This window comes from Carcharhinus amblyrhynchos, chromosome 22 (genome assembly GCF_965287045.1).
Source record: "Carcharhinus amblyrhynchos chromosome 22, sCarAmb.v2.hapA, whole genome shotgun sequence".
In the NCBI taxonomy this organism is placed as follows: Eukaryota; Metazoa; Chordata; class Chondrichthyes; order Carcharhiniformes; family Carcharhinidae; genus Carcharhinus; species Carcharhinus amblyrhynchos.
The window spans coordinates 37,788,325-37,808,247 of NC_137345.1; the positions used below are offsets into that span (position 1 = coordinate 37,788,325).

At 42.8% G+C, this 19,923-nt stretch overlaps 1 protein-coding gene and 1 non-coding gene across 2 annotated transcripts; both read left to right on the forward strand.

Moving 5' to 3' along the window:
* The first annotated feature begins 3,536 nt into the window (after nt 1-3,536).
* Nucleotides 3,537-19,174, forward strand: LOC145357068 (large ribosomal subunit protein uL16m-like). Its single transcript, XM_080210152.1, has 4 exons — nt 3,537-3,648; nt 4,075-4,146; nt 9,413-9,561; nt 10,667-19,174. The coding sequence occupies exons 1-4, from the start codon at nt 3,594-3,596 to the stop codon at nt 11,150-11,152; spliced, it is 762 nt and encodes a 253-aa protein (XP_080066278.1). The 5' UTR covers nt 3,537-3,593; the 3' UTR covers nt 11,153-19,174.
* Nucleotides 4,236-4,426, forward strand: LOC145357179 (U2 spliceosomal RNA). Its single transcript, XR_013889265.1, has one exon. It is a non-coding gene; the product is annotated as a U2 spliceosomal RNA (small nuclear RNA).
* Nucleotides 19,175-19,923: the final 749 nt, after the last annotated feature.

Here is a 19,923-nt window from a genome sequence, read left to right on the forward strand (position 1 = left end):
AGGAAGTAAGAGCCCTGTCTTGTCAGCTTGGATCAGGAATGTCTCAACTTATTGAGACTTTGAATTGGACATGATTTAATTGAATTGGAATAAAAACAAAAAATAAAAAAAAACCTGTTGGACTTTAATCTAGTGCTGTGAGATCACTTATTGTGCCTACCCCAGTCCAATGCCAGCAACTCCACTTCTGTATAGTGTGCAAGAAACAATACTGAATCGCAATACGTTTGACAATAAATCAAGACAACTTGGACTGCAGCAATTCAAGAAGGCAGCTCACCCATCAACTTCTGAAGGACAATAACAGCAAAGCCCACATTGTGCAAATGAGTAAAGCAAAGATTGTTACATTGGAAGCAGGGGGCTGAAATTGTAGAACGTTGATATTGCCTTTGGAGGCACTTTGCACAATAGTACTGGCATGCTTGCCCTACTGGTTGGTGAGGGTATTGCTTCATTTTACCTGGAGTATCTCTAGGCAGGAGGGGCAATTTTCTGCCTCAATTTTTGGCAGGTGTGAATGCTAGAGGTGGTGGAGAATTGAGGGGCTTGGGGGGAAAATAATAAAGAAAGAGCCCCAAAACATCTTTTACACTGATGTGATTTTTCATTCCATTGTCCTCATCAGTGACATAATAGGATTCCTGTTTTGGATTGAAGGGAACCCCATTACAATACATTTGTATGTAATTAGCAGCCCTCCCACCCCCAAGCAGGTATGACAACAGGCTTGTTTGAAAAAAGGGCAACTGACGAACAGGTCCTGCCGGAAGTGTACAGCTCCTGAAGGGGGAGAGGATCCCAGTACCCTGGCACTGCAACAGTCCTGAGCATTGGTGCGAGGGGGGGTAGGTAGGAGTTCCGTATCTGTGCAGGTTCCTTTTGTTAATCTTTGTTATTTTTACATAGGGTGATCTCTCAGAGGTTGCTTGCCAGGTGGGCTCTGAATTATATCATGGGACCTGGCTCCAGGACTTCTTTCCTGATTAAAAATTCAGGAAAGGATGGCAATGCAGTTGGCGGGTTAACTCCTGTGACACTTTTTGAAACGTTTAACTATCTGGAATGTGGAGCTTCCCTTCTGCTACGATTTACTTCTCTTGAAATGGATCTGTGCTGTTGTGGAGTTCAGGTTGACTTTCAACCTGGATAGCTTCCTTCAGGGTTGGATATTTCTTTACATGAAGCATGTTTGTAAGGTGTAGGTTCAGCTTTAAGAAGTTGCTTAAATTCAAGATGGCACCATTGTTCATTTGAAGACTTTTATTTTTTGCCTGCCGTCCTCGGTGAGCTTCCACTGCAATGGTGATCATTGCTGTGCTTGAAAATAATTAAGCAATGGCGCTTGGATCCCAATACCACAGTGTAGGTGCATGGAGTCTTGATATGGGACAAAATCCACCAATTCTGAAGACCAGAGCGGACAAACAATCAGGGCTGGGGGGGTCTTTTTGTTTTTAATCAATCTGATTGCTTGTTGCAACTCTCCCAGTGATGGTGGTTCACTTGTGGATTCCTGTGAGCAAAGGAGATTTTATTCATTTGATTTTTGTCTATAGATGGTCCTAGTAGCTTCAGCAGTTTTATATGTCATAGTGGTTAGCTTATTGTTGGATTGCTTAGATATCCTGTCCCCACTGCATTCAGTGCATTCATTTTTAAATTTGTTCATGTGATGTGACCATTTCTGTCTAGGCTAGCATTTGTTGCCCATCCCTAATTGCCCTTGAACAGATGGTGGTGAGCAGCCATCTTGAATTGCTGCAGTTCATTCAGTGTGGACACACCAATGGTGTTGTTAGGGAATGAGTTCTAGGATTTTGACCCAACAACAGTGCAGGAATAGCAATATATTTCCAAGGCTGAATTAAATGGGAGGACCATCAAACAAGTGCAAGAATCCTTCTTGACACCAGCAGAACTCGCGCAAAATCAATTTTGAGGAATGGGATTCTGTCCAGATGGTCGAAAATGGTCTTCTCTGCCAGGTCCTGTTTTGTCAACTGTCATATGGGCTATGTTTCAGGGAATGAAGAAATAGATTGCCCAGAAGACATTGAAGCTCCTATTGAAGTGTGGTAGAATTGACACTATGACTGATTTGGTTTGGTTTCTTATTGAAACGTGTTAGTATAGGAACTTCTTCACACAAAGGGTTGTGAATCTGTGGAATTCCCTGCCTGGTGAAGCAGTTGAGGCTACCTCATTGAAAGTTTTTAAAGCAAGGATAGATAAATTTTTGACCAGTAAAGAAACTAAGGGTTATGGCGAATGGGTGGATAAGTGGAGCTGAGTCCACAAAAAGATCAGCCATGATCTTTTTGAAGGCGGAGCAGGCTTGAGAGGCCAGATGGCCTATTCCTGCTCCTAGTTCTTATGTTCTTATAGTGAGAAGTATTATTTCTTGTTCACTATATAGACCAAGCATACCATTCATAGAGAAGGAAACGAGAAAGTGCAGAATGTAGTATTGCAGTCATAGCTAGGGTGCAGAGAAAGATCAACTTCATGTGAGGTGGGTCTACTCAAAAGTCTAATGGCAGCAGCGAAGACTGGCAGCTCATTCCAACCACAACAAAAAGCCCTGGAGAAACTCAGCAGGCCTGACAGGATCTGTGGAGAGAGAATAGAACCAATATTTCAAGTCTGGATGACCATCCAATGCCTGTGATGAAGGGGCATGAAGACTTGAAACATTGCCTCTATTCTCTCTCCACAGATACTGTCAGAGCTGGTGAGATTTTCCAGTGTTTTCTGTTTCTGTTTTCAGTTCCAGCATCCGCAGTATTTTATCTTGAGTTCCTTCCAGTCATTGGCGATAACTTCTCCTGATGTGGATATGCCGGCGTTGGACTGGGGTAAACACAGTAAAAAGTCTGACAACACCAGGTTTAAGTCCAACCGATTTACTTGATAGTATACTCTTTAGCTTTTAGGGTTAGTCCCTTCGTCAGGTGAGTTAGTCCCTTCGTCACCTGACGAAGGGACTAACCCCGAAAGCTAGTGAGTGTACTATCAAATAAGTCGGTTGGACTTAAACCTGGTGTTGTCAGACTTTTTACTGTGATAACTTCTCCATCAGTCTTCAACAAGCTTTAAGTTTCAATGTCTTCATGATGAAGCAGGACAAATCCTGCACTTCAGATCTCACTCCTGTGGGATGTCCTGCCCCTTGTGCCCAATGATCGGCGGACGGGGTGAGAATCAGCGTGAAGACCCATGGCACAACGCTGAGTAGACATCATCATCTTCCAGTCGGGTGATAATAATATAGGAGAAACTAGCTCTAAATGACAGGGAGACCGAGGAGAAATTAGAGAAATGGAAGGGCAGCTCAGGAGGCAATCCAGTCGAGAGGGTGAATGAGACAGTGAGAGAGAGAGACTGGCAGTGAATGGGGAATTAGCTATGAACGGAGGCCAATGGGAGGGCCGGGGGGGGGGGGGGGGGGGCGATGGGAGAGCCCGGTCCGTAGGCGGGGCGGCCCGGCGGGAAATGGGAGAGCCGGTGACGATTCCTCCTCCCGCCCGGCAGGGGGAGCTATTGTACTGACGTTGCTGCTCCTCTTGGAATGGTTTGAGTGTGGTGCCGCCATGGCTTTTCTAGTCCAGAGACTGGGCCTTGTGCGCCGGGGAATCACTAACTCAGGTAGGAGCCGGACCCGCATCATTATCCCGGGCTCTGATCCCGGAGTGAGGCCGGTGCAGCCTCGGGATTTGAATGGAGAAAGATAACATTTAATCCGATTCCAATTTGTCCACCTATTCCTGAAGAGAAGGCTCGCAAACTGTAATTTGTAAATGGTTTTGGCACCAAATCTGGCGCTGGCTATTGATGATATCGTTAATTTTAGGCAGACAGAATAAAAACAGGCAATATAAAAGCAATTATTCTGAATCCCAATTATTCAATAATTTGCTTGTGTAGCACTTAGTCGCGTTTGTTATCGTATTTGACATTCTGCACTTGTATCTTTTGTATATAATCAAGGAACCCCTAATCAATGGATGTTATAATTCCATTATTATAACTATGTAATTATTCTAAGTTCAGTAACATGTACTTTCATTACAGGGTCTTTTCATAATTATGTTAAGGTTCTCACTGTTGGACTAAAGACATATGAGCGTCCTCCCTGTTACGATGGTGAGTATGAAGAAAATTTGCCCCGTGTTTTATCTTTCTGTAAGGTGGGAAAGTGCACCACATAGTCTCATTTTCATCTGCATAAGTTGATTGCTTCTCGGCCTTTTGGCTAAGATCAAGTGTGGTATCAACATGCTGTCCTTGGTTGGAGTCACTAAGTTACATTTTAGCTTAATTTGAAGCAATTTTTAAAAGCAGTATCTCGGCCTTTTGATTAAGCTGCAAATACGATCAAGCCTTGGAGGTGGTGCAATACCTATCCAGTCAGTGTGGATCATGCAGATCAAGCCTAAGACAGGAGGTGAGAGCCCTGTCTTGTCAGCTTGGATCAGGAATGTCTCACTTGTTGAGACTCTGAATTGGATTTGATGTGATCAAATTGGATTAAAAACATAAGTTGATTGCAGGTTTGATTATCAAAACTGTTTAAACTGTGCAGTATTCTGGGTGCTAGAGAAATTTTAAAACACAGCCAGGATTACAGTTGCTATCAGTTCAGTGGCTAGTCGTGGAAACATTCTTGCTTGTGGCTCAGTCTTGAGTTTAAAATCCCACTGAGGCAGTCTTGGATATCCTCCTGTCAGGTAAATCAAGAGAACCCATTACTTTATTCTGAAGCAGAGTTCAAAGGTTCCGCCGCTCCCCCCCCCCCCATTTTCTTTTTATATTCATTCATGGGACATGGGCATTGCTGGCTCGCCAGCACTTTTTGTAAGAAGTCTCAACACCAGGTTAAAATCCAGCAGGTTTATTTGGTAGCACAAGCCACTAGCTTTCGGAGCACTGCTCCGTCATCGGCTAAGTAGAGTTGTGTTCACAAACAGGGCATATAACAGACACAAACTCAATTTACAAAATAATGATTGGAATGCGAGTATTTACAGGTAATCGAGTCTTGAACGTACAGACGATGTAAGTGGAGAGAGAGTTTAATTGTGCTTAACCTTTTGTGTCTATTGTATGTCCTGTTTGTGAACAGAACTCCCACTTATCTGATGAAGGAGCAGGGCTCCAAAAGCTAGTGGCTTATGTTGTCAAATAAACCTGTTGGACTTTAACCTGATGTTGTGAGACTTCTTACTGTGTTTATCCCAGTCCAATGCTGGCATCTCTACATCACAGCATTTATTGCCCATCCCTAATTGCCCTTGTTCACAGGGCAGTTGAGAGTCAACCACATTGCTGTGGATCTGGAGTCATATGTAGGCCAGACCAGGTAAGGACAGCAGATTTCCTTGCTTACCGCAGTAATTTACTTTTTATTCCTTCCATAAGGGATTTTCCAACAATCAACAGTGGTTTTATGGTCATCAGTAGATTCTTAGTTCCAGATTTATTTTTTTGGAAATCAAATACCACCATCTGCTGTAGTGGGATTTGAACCTGGGTCCCCAGAACATTAGCTCAGTTTCTGGATTAATAGAATAGCAATAAATCACTAGGCCATCACCTCCCCCCTTAGCCTAGTGATCATGTTACTCAAGCTATGGAGTATGTGATTTTGGTTGAAGGCACGGTTAATTCCTGAACCAACATCACTAGAAGTGATTGTTATCACGTTGCTGTTAGTGGGAGCTGGCTGTGTATAAGTTGGCTGCCTGATTTCCTGCAATGCAAAAGTGACCACTCATCATGGGTTGTAAATCGCATCGTGATGTTGTAAAGGTTTTGTTTTGTTTTGAAGGGTGGAGAATGAAGAGATATTGTAATAAGGTTAAATACAAGCGATTATTCTTTATACAGGAGGATTGGGAGGCAGTAGAATGCTGTCTTGGAGTGAGTGATTGAAACAGAGACCGTATCAGTTATGAAAAATACTTTAGATGGGTGGTTGAAGGAAGGAGGGGATTAAAGAGCAAATGCAATTTGGATTCCTGTTGATGTGGAGGATGAATGCCAACTCACACTTTACAACATCATGATATTCCAAAGCGATTTACAGCCCAAGAAAAGTAGTCACTTTTGCATTGAAGGAAATCAGGTTGAGCCGAACAGTCTTATCTGTTTCTGTGTTGTAATTCCAATCAGACATATCTTTTGTTACAGCTGCAGAGTGAGAGTGAGTAATATTGGCTGAGGGCAGAGTCACACTCGATTGTGATTGGCTCACCTTTTGGTGCTTGCTGCCTAGACTATTAGTCTGCAATCCCTGGAGCTGGTTCTTCTCTGGTCTAGACGCAAAGCTATGTTTGCTTTGGGTAGGGTTTGAATAAAACAGTGATGTGGGTTGAAATCCCAAAGATGTGCAGGTTAGGTTGATTGCCAAGGTAAATTTCCCTGTAGTGTCAGGGGGACTAGCAGGGTAAATATGTGGGGTTACAGGGATAGGGCCTGGATGTGGTCAGTGCAGACTCAGTAGGCCAAATAGCCTCCTTCTGCACTGTAGGGATTCTATGATTAGCAAAACCCAGAGCACATTTACTAGCTTCAGAAATACCCACTTCATAGACATGTCAGAGACACAGACTTTCATGTGTTTTGCAATTAATTTTACCCTAACCCAGCATGTGTTATGTTCTTTTCTATCCCTCACTTTCATGTCATAGGTTTAGTACTTTAAATACTTTCTCCCCAAAATGTGCGGGTGTGGCTTTTCACATGTCGGCATTGATCTGCACCTGCCAGCTAGCTGCCCATTCCAATAACCTATCAATGTCAGAAGCTTTTTCCCAGAGTGGAAGAGTCAATTACTAGGCAGCATAGGTTTAAGGTGCAAAGGGCAAGTTTTAAAAGAGACGTGCGAGGCAGATTTTTTACACAGAATGGTGGGTGCCTGGAACTTGTTGTCAGGGAAGTTAGTGGAAGTGGATATGGTAGTGACTTTCAGGGGCGTCTTGACAAGTATATGAATGAGATGGGAATAGAGGAATATGGTCCCTGGAGGGCATGGCGGGCTTTAGTTAAATCGGGCAGCATGGTTGGTGCAGGCCTGGAGGGCCAGAGGGCCTGTTCCTGTGCTGTAGTTTTCTTTGTTCTTTGTCTTCCTGCATTCCTTTCTGACAGTCAACTGCTGCATAATTTGGTAGCATCAAAAGTGTTATTCCTGTTGTAGTTTTGTCCAAATAGTTATATAAGTAGGGAACCCAGTGTCCATACCTGCTAATCCAAGCAATTGTCTGTTTACCCTCCTTTTTGCTTCCTTTCCCTAGATAGTTCTAGATCTATCCAGGTTCATTCATTATAACAACATAGTTATTCACTGTGTGTGTCACCTCATCAGGCATTTTCCAAAAATCCATAGGCGCATCCACCACATACTGATACTTGCTTTAATTGTCGTTGGTTAGGCCAACATTTCTTACCCATGGGAAAGTGGCAGTGAGCTGCCGCCTTAATCCTCTGTAGTTCATGTGGTGTGAGTGTACCCACTGTGCTGTTAGGAAGAGTGTTCCTGAATTTTAACCCAGTGACAATGAAGGAACGGTGATGTATTTTTAAGTCAGAATGGTGTGTGGCTTGGAGGCAAACTTGTAAGTGGTGGTGGTGGTGTTCCATTTATCTGCTGTCCTTATCCTATCTCACAAAATGCTAAGGTTGCGCATTTGGAAGATACTGTTGAAGGGAACTTTGTGAGTTGCTGTAGGTAGATCTTGCAAATGTTACATTTTGCTGCTACTGTTCAAGGTAATGGATCAGACACCAACCAGGCAGCTTGCTTTTTCTGGGATGGTTTTGAGCTTCAAGTGTTGTTGGAGCTGCATATATACATTTGCCTTGCACCCTATAGATGGTGGGCTTTGGGAGTTGAGAGATGAGTTACTCACCACAGATTTTCCAGCTTATGACCTGTTGTATCCATAGTATTTAGATGGCTAATCCAGTTTGGTTTCTCGTCATTCATAACCCCCCAGGCTATAGATAGTGGGGAATTCAGCAGTGGTAATTTCATTGAATGTCAGCGGGTGATGGTTAGATTCTCTCTTGTTGGAGATTGTCATTGTCTGACACTTGGATGGTGAGAATGTTACTTCCCACTTGTCAGCCCAGGCCTGGATAATGTCCAAGTCTTGCTGCATTTGTGCAAGGACTGCTTCATATCCGAGGAGTAATGAATGAAGCTGAACATTGAGTCATCAGTGAATATCCTCATATCTGACCTTATGGTGGAGGGAAAGCCATTGAAGCAGCTGAATGTGGTTGGGCTTGGGACACTACCCTGAGGAACTCCTGCAGTGATGTCCTGCCATTGAGATGATTGATGTCCGACAACCACCTTCCTTTGTGCTAGGTATAACTTCAATCATTGGAGGGTCATGGAAATCCCCCCCATTCCTATTCAGTTTTACTAGAGCTCTTTGCTTTTAAAGGTAGTCATTCTCAGTGCATCTGTTGAGTTCAGCTCTTTTGTCCGTGTTGGATTATGATTGTAATGAAGTCAGGAGCCAAGTGGCTTGGTGTAATGCAGATTGAACATCAGATTATTGTTGAGTAAACGTTGTTTGATAGCGTTGTCAATGATCGTCCATTATTTTGTTTATGATTGAGAATAGACTGATTAGGAATGGGTATAATTGACCAGGTTGGATTTGTCCTGCTTTTTGTGGCTAGGGCAATTTTCCACCTTGCTGGTTAGATTCCAGGCTTGTAGCTGTATTGGAACAGCTTGGCTAGCGGTATGGGATTTCTGGAACAAAGTCAGTACTAATGCTGGGGTGTTGTCAGGGTCCATGGTCTTTGTGGTCTATGGTCATCAGCATGGTTTCTATGTTTGACTTAATGTTATGAGACTTACTGTGGTCAGCAGTCAATATTGAGGACTTCAGGGCTCCTGACTGTACCACTGTGCTGCCAACTCTGGGTGGCCAGTCCCAGGGAAGGTGTTGCTGGTGTTTAGGACGTTATCTACAAGCTATGATTCTGTGAGCATAACTGTCAGGCTTGTCTAGTTTGTGTATGCCCTAAGCCATAGTAATTGAGCACATTTTGTTCTTTACAGGTGTATTCTGATCCTTCCATAGAAAGATCAGCATTTATATGGTACTTTTCACAGTGTCATTATGTTCCAGAGTGCTTCATGGCAGTGAGTACTTTTTGAAGGTTAGGCCAATTTGTAATGTAGGCTAGGGATTTTCAACCTCTTCACGTGAGTCTCTCCTCCCTTTTGAAAAATAACACACACTCCTCCTGTGTGATAGCCAAATCTTTTCAAATGGACTATACAAGGAAGTTTTTTTGTGAAAGAAAAGCACGGGCTTCTGAATATAAATCTTTGCTGGATGCAGTGAATGGGATGGTGTAGTTGAAGTCTGTGGGTTTTCTTTCTCAGATGTGATTATTCCAGAGAAGCCAAAGTTGAAATTCTTTAATAAAGTCCCCAACTATAAGAAGCCCCGGCGCTGGATGAAAAGATTGGGAGACATACGCGGACCAGCAACACGGGCTACTGCATTCACCAAGGGACAGTATGGCATTGTAGTAAGTATTTGCATTTCCCCAACTGTGTGGTCTCAAAAGTTGATGTTAAAATGTGTAAACAAAAATCGGTTTGATTATTGCCGTCAAGATTCCGTAGTAAAGCCTCCTTGTCTGCCCAAGTAACTTGGTGGCATTGATCATGGGGAGAATTCCTGAACATTTACCCAAACTCAGCCGCGAGCAGTCGATTGAGTGACTACAGCTGACTGAGTAGGATCGCTTCCCAAGGGTTGGTTGGTCAGTCCACAGCAGGTGTAAAATTCTCTTGGTTTTAGGAAGTGACTCTTGGACCTGGCCTGGAATTGATGTGCCCAGAGCCATCTGGGAGGGACAGGGGTCCCTTCCAGATGATGATAATACATTGAAGTATCTGTGACGAGCATTTTCTTCCACAAGGATGAAGAAGGAGTGTACTCTGAACAAAAGGCACTCTCTGGGCATTTTTGTCCACTTCAAAAGTCAACTGCAATATTGCATGTGACCAAAATTTTTAAAGTGATGAACACTGTTTCTGGCAGTTAACTGCAGTGTTTGTAGCATTCTGGGTAATATGGAGGATTGACAAAGGACCTGGGATCAGAGGAAGGAAATTCTGAGTATGGACTGCTTTCAGTCTAAGGTGATCCATCTATAATAGCTGAATATGAAATCTAGCAACAAATATCTAAACTTGAAATTGGTGAGCTGCAGTAAGAAGCAAAGTATGATACCTAGCAAAAGCTAGGAGCTGAGAAACTGGCATCACAAAGTGTCTTGGAGATAGGTTTCCTCAGTTGTATCTGGTAGGTTCATAGTTCCTGTGTAATATGGATGTACCATGATTAACATTACAAATTGCATTGAGCACTTGCTGTTGTCCACTCAGATCACTGTGAGAAGACCGTCAGTAGAATGTTCTTGCTCAGACAGAGCATGTTGCTGAAGTATGATCTGGTGTGTGTAACCTGAATCCTTTCATAACACAGTTCAATAGGATCAATGCTGGAGTAACAAACCAAGCCAAGATATTCTGTCAAAAATCAATTGTAATATCAATGTTCCATTCATTCCTCCCTCCTGCCTCTCCCGCACCCTCTCTGTTTGCCTACCCCTCTCCTTTCTGCAGGCTTTTGGAGGTGGTTATCTTCACTGGGGTCACTTTGAAATGATGCGCCTCACCATTAACCGACGGATGGATCCCAAAACCATGTTTGCTTGCTGGCGTGTAAATGCTCCATATAAACCCATCACGCGCAAAGGATTAGGCCAGAGAATGGGTGGTGGCAAAGGAGCCATCGATCACTATGTCACTCCAGTTAAGTATGGCCGGATTATAGTGGAGTTTGGAGGAAAGTGTGCATTTGAGGAGGTGGAGCCATTTCTATCAGAAGTTGCCAAGAAACTGCCATTTCCTGCAAAGGCAGTCAGCAGGAAACATTTGGAGGAGATGAGGAAGGAAGAAGAGCAGAAGGCCAAAAACAATCAGAATCCCTGGACATTTGAAAGAATTGCAACCATGAACATGATGGGAATTCGCAAAGTGTTGAGCCCATTTGACTTAAAATTTCATGGCAAATTCTTCGGAAAATCACGTGTTCCTAATCGTGTGTGAAGAGTAAAAAAGTTTGGCAAAATATTCTGAAATGTTTATTTTAGTTGGATAACGATTTATATCAGAATGTCTGCACTTTTTTATGGTTTGATACAACTGAGTAGCTTGCTAGGTCATTTCAGAAGGCAGTTAAGACTAAACCATATTGGCTGCGGGTCTGAAGTCACATCTAGGTCAGACATATGGATGGCAAGTTCCTCAGGGATTTTACAACTATTGACAGAGGAAAGATTAGTGTTACTGTGACTAGCTTTAGTTCCATATTTATTAATTAATGTAATTAAATTGTACCAGTTGCTGTGGTGGGATTTGAACCGCTGTTCCATCAGTATTAGCATGGGCCACTGCGTTATTAGTTGAGTGACATTACCACTATGCCACAGCCTCCCCCTTCATTTATGTCATTAAATGTCTGGCAATTACCATATCCTTCAAGAGAGAACCTAACTATTTACCCATGAAATTCAATGGCGTTGTCATTGTTGAATCCCTGACTATCAACATCCTGGTGACCATATAAATACAGTGGCTACAAGAGCACACCATAGCCTGGGAATTCTGTGGCAAGAAACTCGTCCTTTAACTCCCTAAAACCTGTTAACCATCTACAAGGCACAATTCAGGGATCTGATGGAATATGCTCCATGTGTGGATAAGTGCAGCTCCAACAGCACTCAAGAAGCTCTAACTGACTAGGATAACATTCACTCCTTCTGTAACAGGGCATTGTAGCAGCAGTGTGTGCCTTGTACAAGATGCACTGCAGCAACTCAAGGCTCCTTCAACAGCACCTCCCAAACCCTAGACCTCTACTACATAGAAAGATAAGGGCAGCAGACACATGGGATCACCACCACCTGCAAGTTCCCCTCCAAGCCACACACCTTTCTTACTGGAAATATATTGCCATTCCTTCACTGTCACTCGGTTGAATTCTTGGAACTCCTTCCCTAACAGCAGTCTGTGCGTGCTTGGACATGACATAGACTGCATTGATTTTTTTGTAGGCTGTTCACAAGCGTATTTAGGGATGGGCAACAAATGCTGGCCTTGCCGGCAATGTCCATAACCTTTGAAAACATAAATAGATTGTAAGTTAGAAATATAAAATACATCTCCAGGGTGGAAGAATCTTGTCAGTGAGTCCGAGTACCAGATCAGGCCCTGTTGCATTGTTTACTGATGGGAGTGTTGGATGCTGTTCTTTGGATAATGTTTGAGGTTCAGTTGGGAGCACATAAAAAATCCCACAGCTGAATGAAAATAGGAGCAGGGAGCACTTCCTCCCCTATGGCCAACCCCTCCATCAACACCACCAAAAACCAACAATTTAATCAACTTCCACAAGGCAATGCATTCCTGTCATAAACATTCTTTGTGTTTTTTATATGCCAATCTTCCATAAGCAATGTTTTTTCCAAACCCAGGTGAGATATTATGGATAAGCATTCATAGTTAGTTAATCCCTGTTTACACATGTTTAAGTTTACATATATCTGGAATATCATTTGCATAGCTTCTTCCTGTCTTGGCAGCATCATCTTAAAGCACAGCATTAATTTTCACACGTATCTGAGCAACACCCAGCTCTACTTAACCATCACCTCTCTCGACGACTCCAATGTTGCTAAATTATTATTTGCTTATGGGATTTCCGGTATTGGATGTGAAGATATTGTTTCCAGTTAAATACTGGGAAGACTGAAACCTTTGCTTTCAATTCCTGCTTCAAGCTTAATTCCCAAGATATCACCATCATCTTTCATCCTGGCAACTGCTTGTAACCTTGCTGTCATATTTGAGCCCAAGTTGAGCTTCTGACCATATAGTCATGCCATTACTAAGATCACCTCTTTCCCCCTGTGTAACATTGCCCACTGTCAGCTCATCTGCTGTCGAAATCCTCACATATGCCTCTGTTAGCTCTAAACTCAACTATTCCAGTACACTCCTGGCTGGTCATAGGGGTTAGGAGCTTTCTCCATCATTCAGTAACATCATGGCTGATTTGATTGCGTGGCCCCTATTTTCATGTCTGCCCCCTATATCCTTTGACTCCCTTGTTAATCAATGATTCAGCTTCTGCTGCTCTGGGGAAGAGAATTCCACAGGCTAACAGCCCGCTGAGAGAAACTAATTCTTATTTTAAGCCACGTTTTAGTCTGTCCCACAAAGAGAAAGCATCCATCCTGTCAAGTTCCTCGGAACTTTATATGATTCAAAATAAATCACCTCATTTTTAAATGCCAATGGATACAAGACCAACTTGTCCAAACTTTCCTCATAAAATGACCCCTTCATCAAGAAATCAGCTGAGTGAACCTTCTCTGCACTGCATTTAATGTAACGATAGCCTTCCTCAAATAAGGAGATCAAAACTGTACACCATACTTATATATTGGAGAATTGACACAAGGAATCATGGAGAGTTAAAAATAATGAAGCTTTATTTACAGGGTGGTGATCACTACATCGTTGCTTCTTCTCTCTGGCATTTTCCTGTAATAGCAACCTGTGACATCACTTCCAGTGACATCAACATACAGTGCTTAGTGCAGCTACCAACAATCAATAATGCATAACATTTCCTCCCCTTTAAATTGAATATCTGCAACAAATTCAAACAAGTGCAATGTGATCAATAAGCAATAAGTCTGACATTCTGGAGGTCTTCAGTCTCGGAACATTGGTGAATCTCTGGAGTCGTCTTTGCATGAACATCATCAGTGTTTGACCAGCGTTGACATTGTAACTAGAGGTTGACTCTGTGTTAGGTCTACAAGTTGCTTTCCTCAACAGTGTCGTTCAGGGTTGCAGGAAGGTTCAGGTCAGGACTTTGTTCGGTTGAACCTGGATTTTCAGCGGGTTCTGTTTCTGGTGGATCGGTTCTCCCAGCCAACAACTGATCTGCATGCCTCCTACAGATGACATCATCTTTGGTTTGGTTGGTATATGAGACAGGTTCAGTCAGCGCAAAGATCTTGGCAGGAGCCCATTTCTCTCCTGTGGAATACTGCCTAGCCAAAACTTCTTGTCCTTGGTGGAAGACACACTGTTTTGCTTTAATTTCCTGCTGTTTTATCTGTTGTCGTGGTTCTATGATGATTTCCTTTGTTTTCAGAGGTTTCAATAAGTCAAATGTCCAATGTAGTTGTCTATTCATTATTAATAATGCAGGAGAGGTTTTGGTCCTAAAATGAACAGTATTCCTATAGATTAGTAGGAATTGGTTAAGATGTTTGATCGGCAAAGCTTGTTGCTTGATTGCTTTCAATGTATATTTCATGTATTGGAAAAATTCTGTTAGTCTGTTCATAGCAGGGTGGTACGGTGCAGACCTAACATGTTGAATACCATTGTATTTCGAGAAACTTTTGAATTATTGGAACACAAATTGAGGTCTGTTGTTGCTTACCAATTATTCACAGAATCCAAACCTAGTAAAGACATTGAGTATTTCGATGAAGTAGATTTCATTATAGAGACCGCTGGCCACTTTGAGCATCAACTGTTACTAAGAATATATGTCCTTTAGAAGGTCTTGCAAAATCTGCATGCGCCCATTGCCAAACCTCTTCAGGCCATTCCCGTGGATGCAGCAGTGCTAAGGGTGGCAGGTTTCTTACATTTTCATATGAAGAACGTGTTCCAGCCTCCTCTTCAATTTCCATGTCCAGTCCAGTCCACCAAAATAACTCCTGGCTAGTTCTTCATGTGTACAATTCCATAATGGCCCTCGTTTAACTTATCTAACACTTGTCTTCTCAATGGTGGTGGAATGATCACTCTGAGCGCTGAAAGCCATCCTGACTGTACTGACAGCTCCAGTGTTCTAAGGGAATACAGTTTCAAGTCAGGTTAGGTCTGAGATCTATTGTAATACCATGTACATCAATTCTGAGAGTATTGGATTGCCCTGAGTATACTTCCTCACTTATCCAGAAGTGACTGGTGTACTGTCTACCTTTTCAAAATGAAAAAGGTACTTTGCATGAATAGTTTGAACTACCAGCTGATAAACTATTTCACAGTGGTAATCTTGACAATCCATCCGCATTACACTATGGACGTGATTGTCGATTCTTGATGGTACAAATATGTGCAGACAATAGCAATGCCCAACTCTGTATTCTACTTGCTGCCAGTGACGGAATTCCCATATGTGGTCCAAAAATGGGAATCGGTAGATGATGGTCAGTCAACAGTGTGAACTTTGTTCCATAGAAGAATTGATGGAATTTCTTTCTTCCAAAGATAATCTCTAATCTTTCCCTTTCGATTTGTGCATAATTACTTTAAGTCTTTCTCAGAGTTTGAGACACAGAAGTCTTCACCTGATGGCATGATGTGGGATTCCACTACCCCAACATCATAAGGGAACACGTCATGCCAGCTGTAGGGGTAGGGTATGATCAAAATGTGTAAGTACGTCAGATTTGAGCAATGCTTCTTCAGTTTGCAGGAAAGCTTCCTTGCACTGTTCCGACCACTCCCACTTCTTGCTCTGGCACAAGAGGTTAAGCAGTAGTTTTGCTGTTTGCCCAATTTGAATCAAATCTTCCATAGTAGTTCAACAATCCCAGGAAAGATTAATATTCAGAGGTCCAGGCTCCTCTATGATAGCCTTGACCTTCAAAGCAGATTTGTGAAGGTCAGTGGCATCTATCACGTGTCTCAAATACTTAATGGAAGATGAAAAAGCTCTCACTTTTCCTTCTGGACTGTCAGACCATAAATCTTCTCTGAAGACTGGCATCTAAAATCCAGAGGTATTCCTCTTTGTCTCTTCCAATGACTAGGGTGTCATCCAGATATCACAACTCTGCTCAGTCCACTCAGGATCTGATCCATTGCTGTTTGAAACAATGCAGAAGTAGATGTGATACCCAACTGCAACCTTCAGTTCTCGAACAAATCGTTATGTGTCACGCTTGCCAGCGGTTCCTGTGACTTCTGGTCTCTGTTCATCTGTAAGTAAGCCTGGCTTAGGTCAATTTTGCTGAAATGTTGGCCTACTGCCAATTTTGCCAACAGGCCATCGATGTGTGGTATTGGGTACTGTTCTGCACACCATACTGGATTAGGGTAAATCTGAAGTCTCTGCAAATCCTTATGGATCCATCGTTTTTGTTGACTAGCACTGTTAGCATGCCCCAGTTTTGCCTTTCATCTGTACTGGCTGTCCATTCAGCAGTGGAGTGACCCAAGTATCTATTTGTATCACCAGCAATGGCTAGCACATTCAGTGATGATTTGTCCACAGACTGTGAGTTGCTTTGCTTCTCTTGACCCTTTTGGACAGCGTGAACATTTTTAAAATTCTGCTACACACTGTTTTGGTTATTCTGGCATATTATTTCTACTCATAGTTTGCTTCTTCTGCCAGCAGGCACATTCTGTGTCCTTTTTATCCACAACTTCTGCATGCTGTGTCCTTACACTAGTGTTCTACAACTGAATGCCCTGGCTTCAGACATCAGTGACATCCACAAGTTTCAAAACACCCTGGTGTCAATTCAACTGACATTTTGTGTATTTGAATACACAAACTCAGTTGCTAAGTTTCTCTTGCAGCCTGCTCCATCGAAACAATTTCCATGGCCTTCCTCAGAGTAAAGTTACTCTTGGTTAGCAAATGCTTCTTTAATGCTTCACTTCGCAGGCCATAGACTGATCTGTCTTGAATTCTGTCATTCAACACATCATCAACCTCATTGTACAAGACTTTTTAATGTAGCCATCTGAAGTGCTCTGCAATCATCTAAGACTTTGATGAAAAACTTGCTTGCAAATTATTTGATTTATTCATACATTTTAGTGCCTAGTTTCTCCGGTTGCGCTAAACTACAGAGGAGATTAAACATTCCCCCACCCCCCAAATCACATTCAGGTATGTGGGCACCCTAATACCTTCTGCTATTTTGCTTGCCTGCGCAAAATACTTAAAATGCTCAGATAGGATCTCCATTGCCCCACATTTTCATCAAAAGAGTTCCATGACGCCAAAAGCAACTGCCATTTTTATACTAACAGAGGTTACCCATATGTACATTTCGCAACATGGCTCCAACAGCTACCTGACTTTTTTTTCTTTAAACAAGGCTACAGCCCCAGCTTCAGCCTCTTTCTAAGCACACCCAGCTCTCTAATTTCTGCAGAGGATCATTATTCACACCTACTCTCCTGTTATGTCTGGAACACAGGCAAAGAACTCCTAAGTCTTTTCCTGAAGTTTTTGGTAGCCGATGGCTAGCAAACGCTGTTTGAAGACCTTGTCACCTGTTTTATGTTCATAGTGTAAAATTTAAGCGAGGAAACATGGAGATTTAAAAATAACGGAGTTTTATTTAGTGCGGTGTTCACTACATGATTGCTTCTTTGGCAGTTTCCTGCGCTAGCAACCAGTGACATCACTTCTGGTGAGTACATGAATTTATTAATACACAGTGCTTAGTGCAGCTACCAAGAATCGATAATATATAACAGTGCTCCAGGTCTCACCGGTGCCCTGGTCTCCCACATTCTACCCTCTGTAAATTTGGTCATCCAACACTGCTTCTTAGTTGAACCAAGTCTCATTTACTTGTCCCTTGTGTTTGCTGACCTACGTTGTTCTCAGTCAAGCAATGCTTTGATCTTAAGATAATCATCTTTGTTTTCAGTTCTGTCCATGGTGTCACCCGTCCTTATCTCTGTAATCTCCTACCCCATATCTTCTGAGATATTTGCATGTATCTAATATTTGTCTCTTGAGCAAAACACTGAAGCTTCCTCCAATCTCTTCACCTCTCTTTAAGATATTCCTTAAAACCTATCTCTGACTAAGCTCTGCTCTAATTATCACTGTATGTGACTTGGTGTCCTTTTTATATATAAGGCTCCTTTGGCGTGCTTTGGCGTGTCTTATTGCGTTAAAGATGCTACATGGATGTAGATTGTTTGCATTGGTGTGTGAAACCAAAGTGAAGAATTTTTGGAGAAACAGTTGATTAGCAAGGTGATTTAATCATTTCCATTGTTTTTCCAAACTCGATTTTATTTTCAAAGACCTTTTGTTTTGGTTTCCATCCGAAACGTCCCCTGGACATGCTTTAATAATTCATTTCCAGCTTTAGAGAAGGTAGCACTTGACAAAATGATGCTCAGCCATCATACTCAGGGGAAATTCTCCACGCAACTGAGAATGACTATAAGGTAGATTGAATAGAGGAATGGGTTAAATAGCTTATCATAGAATCATAGAACCCTACGGTGCAGAAAGGGACCCTTTGTCCCATCGAGTCTGCACCGAACACCATCCCACCCCGGCCCCAGCCCCATATCCCGACATATTGTACCCACTAATCCCTCTAACCTATGCATCCGTGGACACTAAGGGGCAATTTCTTAGCGTGGCCAGTCAACCTAATTGCACATCTTTGGACTGTGGGAGGAAACCAGAGTACCCGGAGGAAACCCATGCAGACACGAGGAGAATGTGCAAACTCCACACAGACAGTGACCCGAGCCGGGAATCAAGCCCAGGACCCTGGAGCTGTGAAACCGCACTAACCACTCTGCTACCGTGCCGCCTGGGATACGTAACTAGAAATCAGTTGAGGGATAAACTGGTTATGGAAAGGGCCTGAGGTGAGGACGACAAGGCTCACCGAAACTAATGATCACATTAAAGAAACTGCTAGTACGTAATTGTGGTTCTGGCTTCGGAGGGCAGGGCCTTACCGATTGGCCTTTTGTAATAGCCATGTCCTTACGTGGCTATCGCCTTTTGTTCTTGAAAGTAATCTAATCACAATGTAACAATACAGCTATGCCCTTATTGGCTAACAGAAGTATGTGGATGTATCTCCATCATGTATAACTGAAACTTTTGTAAGCCAAACAGAGACTCACAAACTCATGCTTGATGCACATGGTCTAGCAATCTCTCCTCCAATGCAATAAAGAAGGTTTGCAGAGAAACCTGCGTCTGATCAGTTTTTGATCTGACTTCCGAAAGTGAATTTCACAATTGGCGAGCCAGCCAGGAGCCCGGAGCCCAAACGCATAGTAGTGGTTGACCGGCGTCAGCGATTGAGACGGGGTGAGGAAGGACAAAGACGTACGGTGCCACAAGGTAAGATTAACCTTGGTCTCTCTCTACCATCCTGTGCTTCTATCTCAATCCCTTTTGGCAAACTAGTAACTATCCTACGGGCTCCTCAAATCTGGACGTAAGACAGTTGGAGAGACAGAGGTAACAAGAAAGTGGAGGGTTCGAGTCCCCCACGTGCCTGGAGGTTGAGAGTCCACAGGTTTATTCAGTATAATTCACGAGCCAATACCAAAGGGTTTGAGTCCCTAGTAAGAAATAAGTGGGTTAACAAGAAAGAGGTTCGATTTGTCAGAGAATTGGGCAGTTAACTTCGCGGTTGTGGGGGTTCGAGTCCCTGTAACCATCAAAATCTAATAGAACTGCATGTACGAAACTACGTCCTGCCTTAGACTGATTTGTTAAGAGGAGAAATCTCCCATGTGAAAGTCAGGACCCAGAAGTGGATGTAAGAGTAAGACTGTGCAGTCCGTATGGGTCAAACTTTAGATAAGGTGGGTCCATCCACCCAGCTGGGGAAATTATGCAAGGAAAATCCACAGGATGTTCAGAAGTATCGGAGATTAAGTGCACGCCTAAATAAGAAGTTGGGTAACGAATTATGGCCATTGGGGGGTACTTGGGATTTAGAGAAGTGTAAAAAGGCAGAGGAAGAGGTTTGGAAATGAAATGCCTCTCA

What these genes read in the sequence shown, in the direction of transcription:
- LOC145357068 (XM_080210152.1), top strand. Translation starts at nt 3,594, where the DNA reads ATGGCTTTTCTAGTCCAGAGACTGGGCCTTGTGCGCCGGGGAATCACT. An exon ending in GCGTCCTCCCTGTTACGATG is followed by an intron (nt 4,147 to 9,412) that starts GTGAGTATGAAG and finishes TTTCTTTCTCAG; the next exon opens with ATGTGATTATTCCAGAGAAG. An exon ending in AGGGACAGTATGGCATTGTA is followed by an intron (nt 9,562 to 10,666) that starts GTAAGTATTTGC and finishes TCCTTTCTGCAG; the next exon opens with GCTTTTGGAGGTGGTTATCT.